The sequence below is a fragment of the Crinia signifera genome, chromosome 1, assembly GCF_055691185.1.
Source record: "Crinia signifera chromosome 1, ASM5569118v1, whole genome shotgun sequence".
Lineage (NCBI taxonomy): Eukaryota > Metazoa > Chordata > Amphibia > Anura > Myobatrachidae > Crinia > Crinia signifera.
Genome location: NC_139217.1, coordinates 381,075,881 through 381,089,670, shown reverse-complemented (window position 1 = coordinate 381,089,670; position 13,790 = coordinate 381,075,881). Strand labels below are relative to the sequence as shown.

The 13,790-nt window shown below is 40.2% G+C and overlaps 1 protein-coding gene across 1 annotated transcript in view; it reads right to left on the bottom strand.

Moving 5' to 3' along the window:
• LOC146012889 (phosphatidylethanolamine-binding protein 1-like) overlaps nt 1-13,058 on the bottom strand; it is a 28,822-nt gene extending 15,764 nt beyond the window's left edge. Inside the window, exon 1 of the mRNA XM_083151476.1 lies at nt 12,829-13,058. Within this exon, the coding sequence (XP_083007602.1) occupies nt 12,829-12,963 (135 nt within the window). The 5' untranslated portion in view covers nt 12,964-13,058. The remainder of the gene's footprint in view (nt 1-12,828) is intronic.
• Nucleotides 13,059-13,790: the final 732 nt, after the last annotated feature.

The following is a 13,790-nucleotide window of genomic DNA, read 5'->3' as shown; positions in this document are numbered from 1 at the left end:
CATAGCAGCACCTCTGACTGCACTCACCCGAAAGGGGGCCAATCCTGCCCAATGGCCACCCGAGGCCTCCGAGGCCTTTTGACAACTAAAACAGGCCTTTATAACCGCCCCAATCCTTCTTCAGCCAGATGTGAATAGGCCCTTCATCCTGGAGGTCGATGCCTCTTCAGAAGGAGTAGGGGCAGTCCTTTCGCAAAAAGGAGAGGATTCAGAGCTTCACCCTTGTGCATATTTCTCCAAGAAATTTCTTCCGGCAGAAAAGAATTACCCCATTGGAGCTGCTAGCAGTTAAGTTAGCCTTTGAGGCGTGGCGGTACCTGTTGGAGGGGGCTCATCACCAGATTACAGTCTTTTCAGATTCTTTCTTACGTCATGTCCAGTGTCTCACTTCTCGACAAGCCCGCTGGGCTATGTTCTTTGCACGATTTAACTTCCAAATCAAGTATCGTCCAGGGGTTTTAAACAACAAGGCTGACACTTTATCTTGTTCCTTCGATGCCAGTTCAGACTCTGAACCTCTAAAGCAGCCCATCCTGAACCGAGTAGTCTTCGCTCATGTCACTCCTCATCCTACACCTCCTTCAGGCAAGTTCTTTGTGCCACCCAATTTACGCAAGAAGCCTCCCGTTTTGCTGGACATTCCTGTATTCAAAAGACTTTGCAAATTCTCCTGCATTCATATTGGTGGCCGACCATTCGGCAGGATGTACCAAACTTTGTGTCATCATGCTTCAAGTGTGCTCAGCACAAGACCTCTCGAAATCCTCCGGCTGGAGCTCTGCTACCACTATCCATCCCAACGGAACCGTGGACGCATCTCTCGATGGACTTTATATCCGACCTACAGCCATCTGGCGGGTATACTGTCATCTGGGTGATAGTCGATAGATTTTCAAAGATGGCCCACTTTGTGCCCCTAAAGTCCCTGCCTTCTGCTCCTGTGCTTGCTCAACTCTTCATATCGTCCATCTTCAAGCTTCATGGTCTGCCAAAAGAAATTATATCCGACCGGGGTCTTCAGTTTGTCGCCAAATTCTGGAGAGCTCTATGTGCTGCTCTTCAAGTAAAACTGAAATTCTCCACCGCCTTCCATCCTTAGACTAACGGGCAAACCGAACGTGTCAACCAAGATCTAGAGACATTCATTTGACTCTTTATGTCCTCCTCTCAGGATGAATGGAAGGATCTTTTACCTTGGGCAGAATATGCACACAATAACTCCTACCATTCCTCTTCAGGTACCACACCTTTCTTTACAGTTTATGGCAAGCATCCACGGTCCCCTGACTTCACAAGTCTGCCGTCCCCAGAGGTTCCCGCAGCTGCTTCTTCTCTTCATGGTTTTGCAAAAATATGGGCTGAGGTCCATAAAGCTCTTCTTCAAGCTTCTTCCAGATATAAAAGGGCAGCTGACAAGAAAAGAAAGGCGGTTCCACCATTAAAGGTAGGGGATCGAGTATGGCTGTCCACCCGCAATCTTCGTCTTCGTGTACCCTCCATGAAATTTGCCCCACACTTTATTGGGCCATATCCCATCACTCAAGTAATCAATCGGGTGGCTTACAGATTGCAACTTCCATCTTCCATGAAGATATCCAATTCCTTCCACGTATCTCTTCTTAAACCTTTAAAATTGAGCATCATCCAAAGGAAAGTACCCAGACCCTCAAAAGTCAATACAGAGAAAGATGCAGAGTTTGAAGTCAAACGAATCATAGACTCTCGTTATCGCAACTCCCGGCATCAATTTCTGGTGGAGTGGGCTGTTTTCGGACCAGAGGAGAATTCTTGGGTAGATAAGGCTGATTTACACGCTCCAAATCACGTTAAAGGCTTTTTTCTGAAGAATTCCCATAAGAAGCACAAGCATCCTGAGGTTACCCGAAAAGAGGGGGGTACTGTCACATGCCGACACGGTGGTACACGGCGGGTACTGTACTCACCCGCCCGTGTCCGCCGCCGGCTGGCATGTGTAGGCCACCATGTCAGGTGAGGCGGCAGGCAGAGGTCTGGCAGTGTTTGAAGGCAACATGGGAATCTGCAGCATGGTCCCGCTCTAAGGCTATAGATGCCGGGAGGCCAGCGCCGCCATCTAGCTTGAGGGCAAACAGGGGATCGGCCAGGTCAGGTATTCTCACCTGTTTCACTGTGACAGCCAATGGCAGCCGCCCTCTTTGCATAAAGGGGATCTGCCTAGGTAGCTCAGTGTCAGTGCAAAAAGTCTTCTGTGCCATGCACTTCGTCTCCAGCATCCTCAGGTCAGCCATTCCTCATAATTCTTTCAGTCACCGGATCCACTATTGTTGCCATCTTCCCACTTCTTTATCAGGACATTTCTCATCATTGTTATCTGGACATTCCTCCTCATTGTTATCTGGATATTCCTCCTCATTGTTATCTGGATATTCCTCATCATTTTTATCTGGACATTCATCCTTGTTATTTATTATTATTTTGACAGCTGGAGATGAGGGTCCATATATTGATGCAAGAAAAGCTTTGGATGCTGCAGTCTGCTGTAACAGCCAGGAAGAAAAAAACTCCTGTGAACAGCACTAGACATCTGCAAATGCTGTGGGCCTTTTTTGGAGGTTTATTTGCAACTACAGTAATTGTATGCTGATTTTTAAATAAATAAGTTAAAATTAATTTTTTTATTATTGAATGTAGCTTATTTTAACACTTTTCATGCATATTTTAAGTATTTTTCATGCATATTTGCATGCATATGTCAAGCTTTTTATGTGGCATATAATCCTGTCTCTACTAATGAGTGATCATGGGGGAAGGTGCAGAAGCATGGTGCAGAAGCATGCATTTACTTTCAAACTGTACCACAGGGCAGCAGGTGCCTACTGTAGAATGGGAACAATACAGTACCATGTGAATAGCGCATACTAAATACAGTATCTTTATTAAGTTAAAACTCTTCAGAAAATGACACTGCTTTGTCTGCAATTGCAATCCCGGATTGAGTACACAATGTAGGGACAAACACACAATAGGGTGAACATAGTCATTTTGCAACATTGATAGTTCTTCACTTACTCATGTGACTATGCACAAAGGAGCTGGGGGAGGTGTTTTGCTACAGACATACTGTTTACAGTAAACAGTGGGCTCAATGGGAATGATCGTGGGGGAAGGTGCAGAAGCATGCATTGACTTTCAAACTCAATCTGTACCAACGACATGCATAACCAAAAAGATGTGGAATTTAATCCAAGTACTCTTTAGATAAAGTACGTACTCTTTCCCTAAAGTACGTACTCTTTCCCTAAAGTACGTACTCTTTCCCTAAAGTTAGGACTTTTACCTGAAGTGGGACATTTACTTGTGCGAAAAACCCCATTCTTTGCAACACAGTATGTAACGACAATAACTGTATCATGTACATGGCCACCTGCCATTGTTAATTTTTTTGTGCAAAAGGCAAAAGGAATTTGCAAAACACCAAATTACTTTATTGATTAAAAAATGAAAAAAAAAAGTAGTACGTTTAAAAAAAAACCTGTACCACACTGTGGATCGAACCAGTATTGCTGCTAGCAGTATACAGTAACTGTGTCTTTAACCGCTAGGCCACAGAAACCTGTGATCTCAGCTGCTCCATTGGTGTACAATATACTGTATAGTCAAGTATGAGACATGCCCAGTAGATTGCGCTGTTTTCATGGCGCAGTACAGCATAATGATAGACACCTCCGTAAATAATATACCATGTGAAAGTTTCCAGCATTAGTAAAGGTTAGCATGGATTCCATATTTATGCAGTAGCAATCTGTACCAACAACATGTATAACTGATATCTCCTCCTGCAAATTTAATCCAAGAACTCTTTCCTTAAAGTAAGTACTCTTTCCCTAAATTAAGGACTTTTACCTGAAGTGGAAAATTTACTCTTGCGAGAAAAAAAACGTTCTCTGTATCTTACAGTATGTAACGACAATAACTGTATCATGTACATTGCAGCCTGCCATTGTTATTTTTTTTTTGTGCAAAAGGAATTTGCAAAGCACCAAATTACTTTATTGATTTAAAAAAAAAAAAAATAGTGCATTTAAAAAAAAAGTAAAGGTTAGCATGGATTCCATATTTATACAGTAGCAATCTGTACCAATGACATGTATATCTGATCATATCTCCTCCTGCGAATTTAATCCAAGAACTCTTTCTGTAAAGTAAGTACTCTTTCCCTAAATTAAGGACTTTTACCTGAAGTGGAAAATTTACTCTTGCGAGAAAAAAAAAACGTTCTTTGTATCTTACAGTATGTAATGACAATAACTGTATCATGTACATTGCAGCCTGCCATTGTTATTTTTTTTTGTGCAAAAGGAATTTGCAAAGCACCAAATTACTTTATTGATTTAAAAAAAAAAAAAAAAATAGTGCATTTAAAAACAAAGTAAAGGTTAGCATGGATTCCATATTTATACAGTAGCAATCTGTACCAATGACATGTATATCTGATCATATCTCCTCCTGCGAATTTAATCCAAGAACTCTTTCTGTAAAGTAAGTACTCTTTCCCTAAATTAAGGATTTTTACCTGAAGTGGAAAATTTTCTCTTGCGAAAAAAAAAATGTTCTTTGTAACTTACAGTATGTAACGACAATAACTGTATCATGTAAATTGCAGCCTGCCATTGTTATTTTTTTTGTGCAAAAGGAATTTGCAAAGCACCAAATTACTTTATTGATTTAAAAAAAAAAAAAAATAGTGCATTTAAAAAAAAAGTTAAGGTTAGCATGGATTCCATATTTATACAGTAGCAATCTGTACCAATGACATGTATATCTGATCATATCTCCTCCTGCGAATTTAATCCAAGAACTCTTTCTGTAAAGTAAGTACTCTTTCCCTAAATTAAGGACTTTTACCTGAAGTGGAAAATTTACTCTTGCGAGAAAAAAAAACGTTCTCTGTATCTTACAGTATATAATGACAATAACTGTATCATGTACATTGCAGCCTGCCATTGTTATTTTTTTTGTGCAAAAGGAATTTGCAAAGCACCAAATTACTTTATTGATTTAAAAAAAAAAAATTGTGCATTTAAAAAAAAAGTAAAGGTTAGCATGGATTCCATATTTATACAGTAGCAATCTGTACCAATGACATGTATATCTGATCATATCTCCTCCTGCGAATTTAATCCAAGAACTCTTTCTGTAAAGTAAGTACTCTTTCCCTAAATTAAGGATTTTTACCTGAAGTGGAAAATTTTCTCTTGCGAAAATAAAAATGTTCTTTGTAACTTACAGTATGTAACGACAATAACTGTATCATGTAAATTGCAGCCTGCCATTGTTATTTTTTTTGTGCAAAAGGAATTTGCAAAGCACCAAATTACTTTATTGATTTAAAAAAAAAAAAAAAATAGTGCATTTAAAAAAAAAGTAAAGGTTAGCATGGATTCCATATTTATACAGTAGCAATCTGTACCAATGACATGTATATCTGATCATATCTCCTCCTGCGAATTTAATCCAAGAACTCTTTCTGTAAAGTAAGTACTCTTTCCCTAAATTAAGGATTTTTACCTGAAGTGGAAAATTTTCTCTTGCGAAAATAAAAATGTTCTTTGTAACTTACAGTATGTAACGACAATAACTGTATCATGTAAATTGCAGCCTGCCATTGTTATTTTTTTTTGTGCAAAAGGAATTTGCAAAGCACCAAATTACTTTATTGATTTAAAAAAAAAAAAAAAAATAATAGTGCATTTAAAAAAAAAGTAAAGGTTAGCATGGATTCCATATTTATACAGTAGCAATCTGTACCAATGACATGTATATCTGATCATATCTCCTCCTGCGAATTTAATCCAAGAACTCTTTCTGTAAAGTAAGTACTCTTTCCCTAAATTAAGGACTTTTACCTGAAGTGGAAAATTTACTCTTGCGAGAAAAAAAAACGTTCTCTGTATCTTACAGTATATAATGACAATAACTGTATCATGTACATTGCAGCCTGCCATTGTTATTTTTTTTGTGCAAAAGGAATTTGCAAAGCACCAAATTACTTTATTGATTTAAAAAAAAAAAATTGTGCATTTAAAAAAAAAGTAAAGGTTAGCATGGATTCCATATTTATACAGTAGCAATCTGTACCAATGACATGTATATCTGATCATATCTCCTCCTGCGAATTTAATCCAAGAACTCTTTCTGTAAAGTAAGTACTCTTTCCCTAAATTAAGGATTTTTACCTGAAGTGGAAAATTTTCTCTTGCGAAAATAAAAATGTTCTTTGTAACTTACAGTATGTAACGACAATAACTGTATCATGTAAATTGCAGCCTGCCATTGTTATTTTTTTTGTGCAAAAGGAATTTGCAAAGCACCAAATTACTTTATTGATTTAAAAAAAAAAAAAAAAATAGTGCATTTAAAAAAAAAGTAAAGGTTAGCATGGATTCCATATTTATACAGTAGCAATCTGTACCAATGACATGTATATCTGATCATATCTCCTCCTGCGAATTTAATCCAAGAACTCTTTCTGTAAAGTAAGTACTCTTTCCCTAAATTAAGGATTTTTACCTGAAGTGGAAAATTTTCTCTTGCGAAAATAAAAATGTTCTTTGTAACTTACAGTATGTAACGACAATAACTGTATCATGTAAATTGCAGCCTGCCATTGTTATTTTTTTTTGTGCAAAAGGAATTTGCAAAGCACCAAATTACTTTATTGATTTAAAAAAAAAAAAAAAAATAATAGTGCATTTAAAAAAAAAGTAAAGGTTAGCATGGATTCCATATTTATACAGTAGCAATCTGTACCAATGACATGTATATCTGATCATATCTCCTCCTGCGAATTTAATCCAAGAACTCTTTCTGTAAAGTAAGTACTCTTTCCCTAAATTAAGGACTTTTACCTGAAGTGGAAAATTTACTCTTGCGAGAAAAAAAAAACGTTCTCTGTATCTTACAGTATGTAATGACAATAACTGTATCATGTACATTGCAGCCTGCCAGTTATTTTTTTTTGTGCAAAAGGAATTTGCAAAGCACCAAATTACTTGATTGATTTAAAAAAAAAAAAATAATAGTGCATTTAAAAAAAAGTAAAGGTTAGCATGGATTCCATATTTATACAGTAGCAATCTGTACCAATGACATGTATATCTGATCATATCTCCTCCTGCGAATTTAATCCAAGAACTCTTTCTGTAAAGTAAGTACTCTTTCCCTAAATTAAGGATTTTTACCTGAAGTGGAAATTTTCTCTTGCGAAAATAAAAATGTTCTTTGTAACTTACAGTATGTAACGACAATAACTGTATCATGTAAATTGCAGCCTGCCATTGTTAATTTTTTTGTGCAAAAGGAATTTGCAAAGCACCAAATTACTTTATTGATTTAAAAAAAAAAAAAAAAATAGTGCATTTAAAAAAAAAGTAAAGGTTAGCATGGATTCCATATTTATACAGTAGCAATCTGTACCAATGACATGTATATCTGATCATATCTCCTCCTGCGAATTTAATCCAAGAACTCTTTCTGTAAAGTAAGTACTCTTTCCCTAAATTAAGGACTTTTACCTGAAGTGGAAAATTTTCTCTTGCGAAAATAAAAATGTTCTTTGTAACTTACAGTATGTAACGACAATAACTGTATCATGTAAATTGCAGCCTGCCATTGTTAATTTTTTTGTGCAAAAGGAATTTGCAAAACACCAAATTACTTTATTGATTAAAAAATGAAAAAAAAAGTAGTACGTTTAAAAAAAAAAACCTGTACCACACTGTGGATCGAACCAGTATTGCTGCTAGCAGTATACAGTAACTGTGTCTTTAACCGCTAGGCCACAGAAACCTGTGATCTCAGCTGCTCCATTGGTGTACAATATACTGTATAGTCAAGTATGAGACATGCCCAGTAGATTGCGCTGTTTTCATGGCGCAGTACAGCATAATGATAGACACCTCCGTAAATAATATACCATGTGAAAGTTTCCAGCGTTAGTAAAGGTTAGCATGGATTCCATATTTATGCAGTAGCAATCTGTACCAACAACATGTATAACTGATATCTCCTCCTGCAAATTTAATCCAAGAACTCTTTCCTTAAAGTAAGTACTCTTTCCCTAAATTAAGGACTTTTACCTGAAGTGGAAAATTTACTCGCGAGAAAAAAAACGTTCTCTGTATCTTACAGTATGTAACGACAATAACTGTATCATGTACATTGCAGCCTGCCATTGTTATTTTTTTTGTGCAAAAGGAATTTGCAAAGCACCAAATTACTTTATTGATAAAAAAATGAAAAAAAAAAAAATAGTGCATTTAAAAAAAAAGTAAAGGTTAGCATGGCTTCTGCACCAATCACATACAGTTCATGACCATACAGTACGTCACTGCGGCTGCGAATAAAATAAAATAACTCTGTCCGTAAAGTAAGGACAAAATCCGTAGTGTAAAGTATGATACTGTAGGTCCTCAAATAATGTTTTAAGTAGTCATCCAGCAATAGCAAAGGTTAGCATGGCTTCTGTACCAATTACATAAATGACCGTACGTAGCTGCTTCTGCGAGTAAATACAAACACTCTGTCCGTAAAGTAAGGACAAAATCCGTAGTGAAAAGTCGTGGTGGCCACTGTTTTGTAGAAGAGATTTTTACGCATGCGCTGTACTGTTTGGGAAAAGTGACATCTGGTGGTCAATGAGTGTAAGTGCAGGTTACATTTACAAGATTACGTTACGTTATAACGCGATCTATAACGGGACTATAGCGCAAGGAGCAGGCGCGATCCATGCGCGATTTGCATGGCGCACTTTATGCGCAACGCAGCCACGATGTACTGTAGGTAAACATTACAGGTCATTATGAGGAATAAAAAGGTTTGCTTGGTAATTTATTAGGTACTTGTTTCCTAGCACGGCCACAATCGTGTGGATCGTGTACCTTTAAGTTAAGGTACACGATCCACACGATGGACCCGATTTCCTTTGAAATCAGGTCCATTTTGCCGGCAAAGGTTCAAAATCGGGGGCATCGCGTCGGTCGGGACCATTAACATTGGTCCCGACGCGATGCCCCCGATTTTGCCATAGGCTTCAATGTTAAAATATTTTGTAACATTGAAATCGGGATGATCGCGTCGGTCTTGTGCCATTATAATGGCACAAGATGAGATGGACTTGATTAAGTCCATCTCACCTTTAAAAAAATGTGAAAAATGTGAAATGGGCCAATATGACCCATTTCACATTATAGATGTCCCCGTCGTCACCCCACGATAGACGCCAACCCGAAGCGTGGCGAGCGCAGCGAGCCCGCGAGGGGCGGCGGTGCGCGTCCTCTGACCTTTTCATTCCCCTACTATCCACGTCGGCGTGGAGTTGAGAATATAATAGTGTGGTGAGCGCAGCGAGCCACCGAGCCCCGCGAGGGGACGCGTATAACTTCACAGGTATACGCGTCCCCTCGCGGGGCTCGCTGTGCTCGCCACGCTTCGGGCTCGGTGGCTCGCTGCGCTCGCCACACTATTCTATTCTCAACTCCACGCCGACGTGGATATTAGGGGAATGAAAAGGTCGGAGGACGCGCACCGCCGCCCCTCGCGGGCTCGCTGCGCTCGCCACGCTTCGGGTTGGCGTCTATCGTGGGGTGGGGTTTACGTCGTTAAATTTGGGGGTCTAGGGAATATTTTACATTGAATCCAATGTAAAATCGGGTCCCAGGGACCCGATTTACATTTCATTCAATCAAAAAATCGGGTCGGTCGCGTCGATCGCATCGCATGCGACCAAATCGCATGCGATGCGATCGACCCGATTTTTCCGACACGACCACCCTGATGTAAATCGGTGTGGCCGTGCTAGGAAACAAGTACCATTTATTACACCTATTTTGACAAATTCACTTGGCACTCAAAGGGTTAAGAAGCATGCTATGTAGTCTTTACAAAATGTGCTTGGTATAGAGTGATTGGGCCCTGATTAATGCCGTTTTTTTTTTTTTACGCAGCAGTTACGAGCTATATATTACAACATGATAGAATGAATCATATATTCAAGACTTGGAATTGAGTATTGCTATTGTAATATGAATGAGGACCATTTACCTTATCTTAACAATTTTTCCTCACATAAATAAGAACATGCTCCAATTCTCTACAGTATATGTACAGTACAAAATAATTATTGGAAAATGGGAAATGTTTAACATTGTGGGAGTATTAATAATCCACGTAATATATACATATGCGCAAGATACCGATGTGTCATTTTAGAGGTTAGAATTTAAAAAGTTATGTTTTAATCATCACATACAATTTGAATATAAAAGTGTGCCCAGCAAAGGAACCAGCTTTTCTGATTGTCTATACCATAGGTTCTCAAAGTCGACCCCACACAGTGCACGTTTTGCAGGTCTCCTCACAGAATCACAAGTGAAGTAATTACCTGTGGATCTTTTAAATTGTGTCAATGAGTAATGAGTACACCTGTGCACCTGTCAGATGACCTGGAAAACGTGAACTGTTTGGGGTCCTGAGGCCCGAGTTTGAGAACCACTGGTCTATAGAATCAAATTGGTTAGAACCCGGACTGTCATTGTGCTTTGAACAACTCAGTTAGTGTCCCATTTATCATTGGATCGCATACTGTATGCAATGCTAAATGGGCGGCAATTACCAACCAGGAACGCATTGCAATATGCAATCCTTTTGGTTGAATGTATCAACCTGCTGAAGCCAAGTGCTGTGGTCTGTGCATGCGTGGCTAGCATTGACCCCCAGCCATCTCGGCTCACCGCACTATCGCCATCTCCGTAAGTATTTTTCAGTTCTGCCTGGGTTTTTTGCATGATTTTGTACATCCCCAGCATGCACAATCACAGCTGTTATCACTATAGCGTCTGACAAATAATCAAACGGTACACAGCATGCGGGGACACAGGACAGGTCCTCCTGAGCGAGCGCCTTACCAAAGGTCATCTGTGCAAGCCATCATACTGTAGGGGCCTTACCATCAGACGTATGCAATGCAGAATTCAAGCAGCTTCTTGTATGATGTATGATTTGTCCAATAGAAAATCAGCAGGAAGTGGTCCAAAATGGACCAACGTCAACAATGGTTTCAAAATCGACTTTTAGTAAATATGGAATTTTGTCCCTGAAACATCCTCCTGTAGGTGATAACTGATTTTAAATGTAACAAAAATCTATCTTTAGAACATTCACTCCCTCCTGTCAGGTCAGTAGCCAAGAACCACATGCTGTGGCCACGGTTCTACTAACCATCAGCCATATACTTAATTAGTAAGGTGCTCACATTATTTTGTTCACCTCAGTGGATAGTAAATGCCATTTGTTATTGCAAATTATTATTTGTAGCATCTATGATAGAAACATTTTTATGGTTCCTTTTGTACTATACATATGATAAAAGGTCGCCCAGTAGGTGGCATGACATTCTGCACAATACTACATATAAATAGAGATATAAATGCAAATGAAAGGATATGTGTTTTAACATAAATGCAAATAACGATAAGTATGGAAATAACATGCACTTGTCTATTATTCTTGCTATGGCAAATCACACATGAATAGGAATGCTTATTGGTGCCAATAATAATAATGTACTTCCTCATTTTTGCAGCCACCGCTTACGCAAATTACGTCCCCTCGCGGGCTCACTTCACTCGCCACGCTTCGGGCATGGTGGCTTGCTCCGCTTCGCTCGCCAATTACTTTACTAAAGGTAATAGGTGGTGGCGTGGACACAGGAGGGTGAGATGATTTGTAACGTTCCCTCGCCAAAAATCCTTACGTATCAGGGCTGGCGCATTTCCACAGATTTGCGTACAAGCCTGAATTGGGCCCTAAGTACTAGAATCTAAAGGTTTTGGTTGTCATTTACACACATCATGAGTAATACACACACTAATTATACAGAATTGGCCAACAAGTACAGAAGGACGTGGGTTAGGGGAAGGAACATAACAGGCTCCATTACAGAGATAACAAAGGGCTGTTTAGGTTTTGCCAGAAATTCTTTGGAGTTAGCACAAGCTAACCAGCCACTTGCAAAGTGCTGTCTCTGGGTGTAGGGCAGAAATAGGGAACGCACTTGTTCCAATTACATTCAGTCACTTCTGTATGTGTACGTATCTGGACAATGGGTAGACAGCAAAAAAGTCGACAACCATTAGGTCGGCATGCATTTAAGTCGACATGCATTAAGATCGACATGCAAGAAGGTCAGCATGACAGTAGGTTGACAAGCATTAGGTCGACATGGGGAAGGTCAACAGTCAAAAGGTCAACATGGGGGGTTTAACTTTTTTGGGAGTCGACATGTGTGGAAGAATAAAATAGTGTGCCGAGCGTAGCGAGCCATGCGAGGGGACGAGGTGCTACGATTTGTGTCCATGTCTACTGTGTTGACATTTGGAACACAAAAATGTGAAAAAGCACATGTCGACATTTTGACTGTCGATCCTTCCCCATGTTGACCTAATGCTCATGTCGACCTACAGTCATGTCAACCTTCTTGCATGTCGACCTTAATGCATGTCAACATAAATGCATGTCCACCTAATGGTTGCCAACCTTTTTTGCTATCTACCAGTTACCCCACACCGATGTGCACAATAACTAGACAACGACACACTCGTACAGAAGTCCTGTCTCACATATATTACAGTGCCATTATAAGTAACTGTAACCAGTTATGTCCTACCTATAGCTGACTCTATAGTAGTGAGACGAGGACGCAGTCCCGAGCACAGGACTTGCACAGACTCAGCAATGTCCCAGCAGACAGATAGAACTTGCAGAGGTTTTGCTGCTCTTGCAGAAAGTTACCTGAGATGGAGTGACGGTTTGCCCCAGCTTGTCTATGCGTAGCGGACCGTACTGCAGCGTGAGCAGGCATGCCGGCCTCTCTTCCACATCGCTCATATGCAGCGGACCGTCCCACTCGGACATATCGCAGGACATCGCAAGCGGTGATACCGACGCGCTCCGGGAGAATAGATCAGGCACTGGTGTGGCTGCTGCTGCTGTGTGTCGGGGATAAAGCTGGCGCCGCCCGACCAGCTCCTCCCTGGGCATTCCTCCTGTGGCGCCCATTGGTGACTGCTGACAGCGGACATCCTACTTTGGCTCAGCCTGGACCCGAAGTCATGGCCATCAGCTTCCTTCATGTTATCCTTGGCAGCACAGTAACTTCAGGCTGCGCTCATATTATACTGCTGCCAGGTCTCGCACAATGGAAATACCCTGTAACATTAGGGATGTACTAACATGGCATAACATAATACATCGCATAATATAATAAATGGCATAACATAATACATGGCATAACAATACATGGCATAACAATACATGGCATGACATAAAAAAAATTAACTTAATACATGCCATACCCAGAGGCGTAAGTTTATCCTATTAGCCCAGAGGCAAGTTGGAATTTGGTGCCCCCCCTCTCTTAAAAAAAATTGTACCAATGGCAGGTGGGTCAAGCCCAGACTCACACAATGAAGCCTGCTGCTGCATGCAGAATCTGCACTGTTCGGAGGGTCCCATCTCACAATGTTGGTTGCACCGTTGGTTGCTGCAGCACAGGCTGAGCAGTGCCAGACAGGTGCCGTCCTGTCCCCTATTGCAGATGATAGCAGGGCTCCTGAGACCAGTGCTGTTTTTACCAGCGGGCGTGCCATGAAGTTGCACGTGGGCGCCTGCTAACAGTAGTGGTCAATGGGGCACCTGATGGTCAGCAACGTCGACTCTGCTATTGAGCCTGCATTACAAAATTATAAAACAGA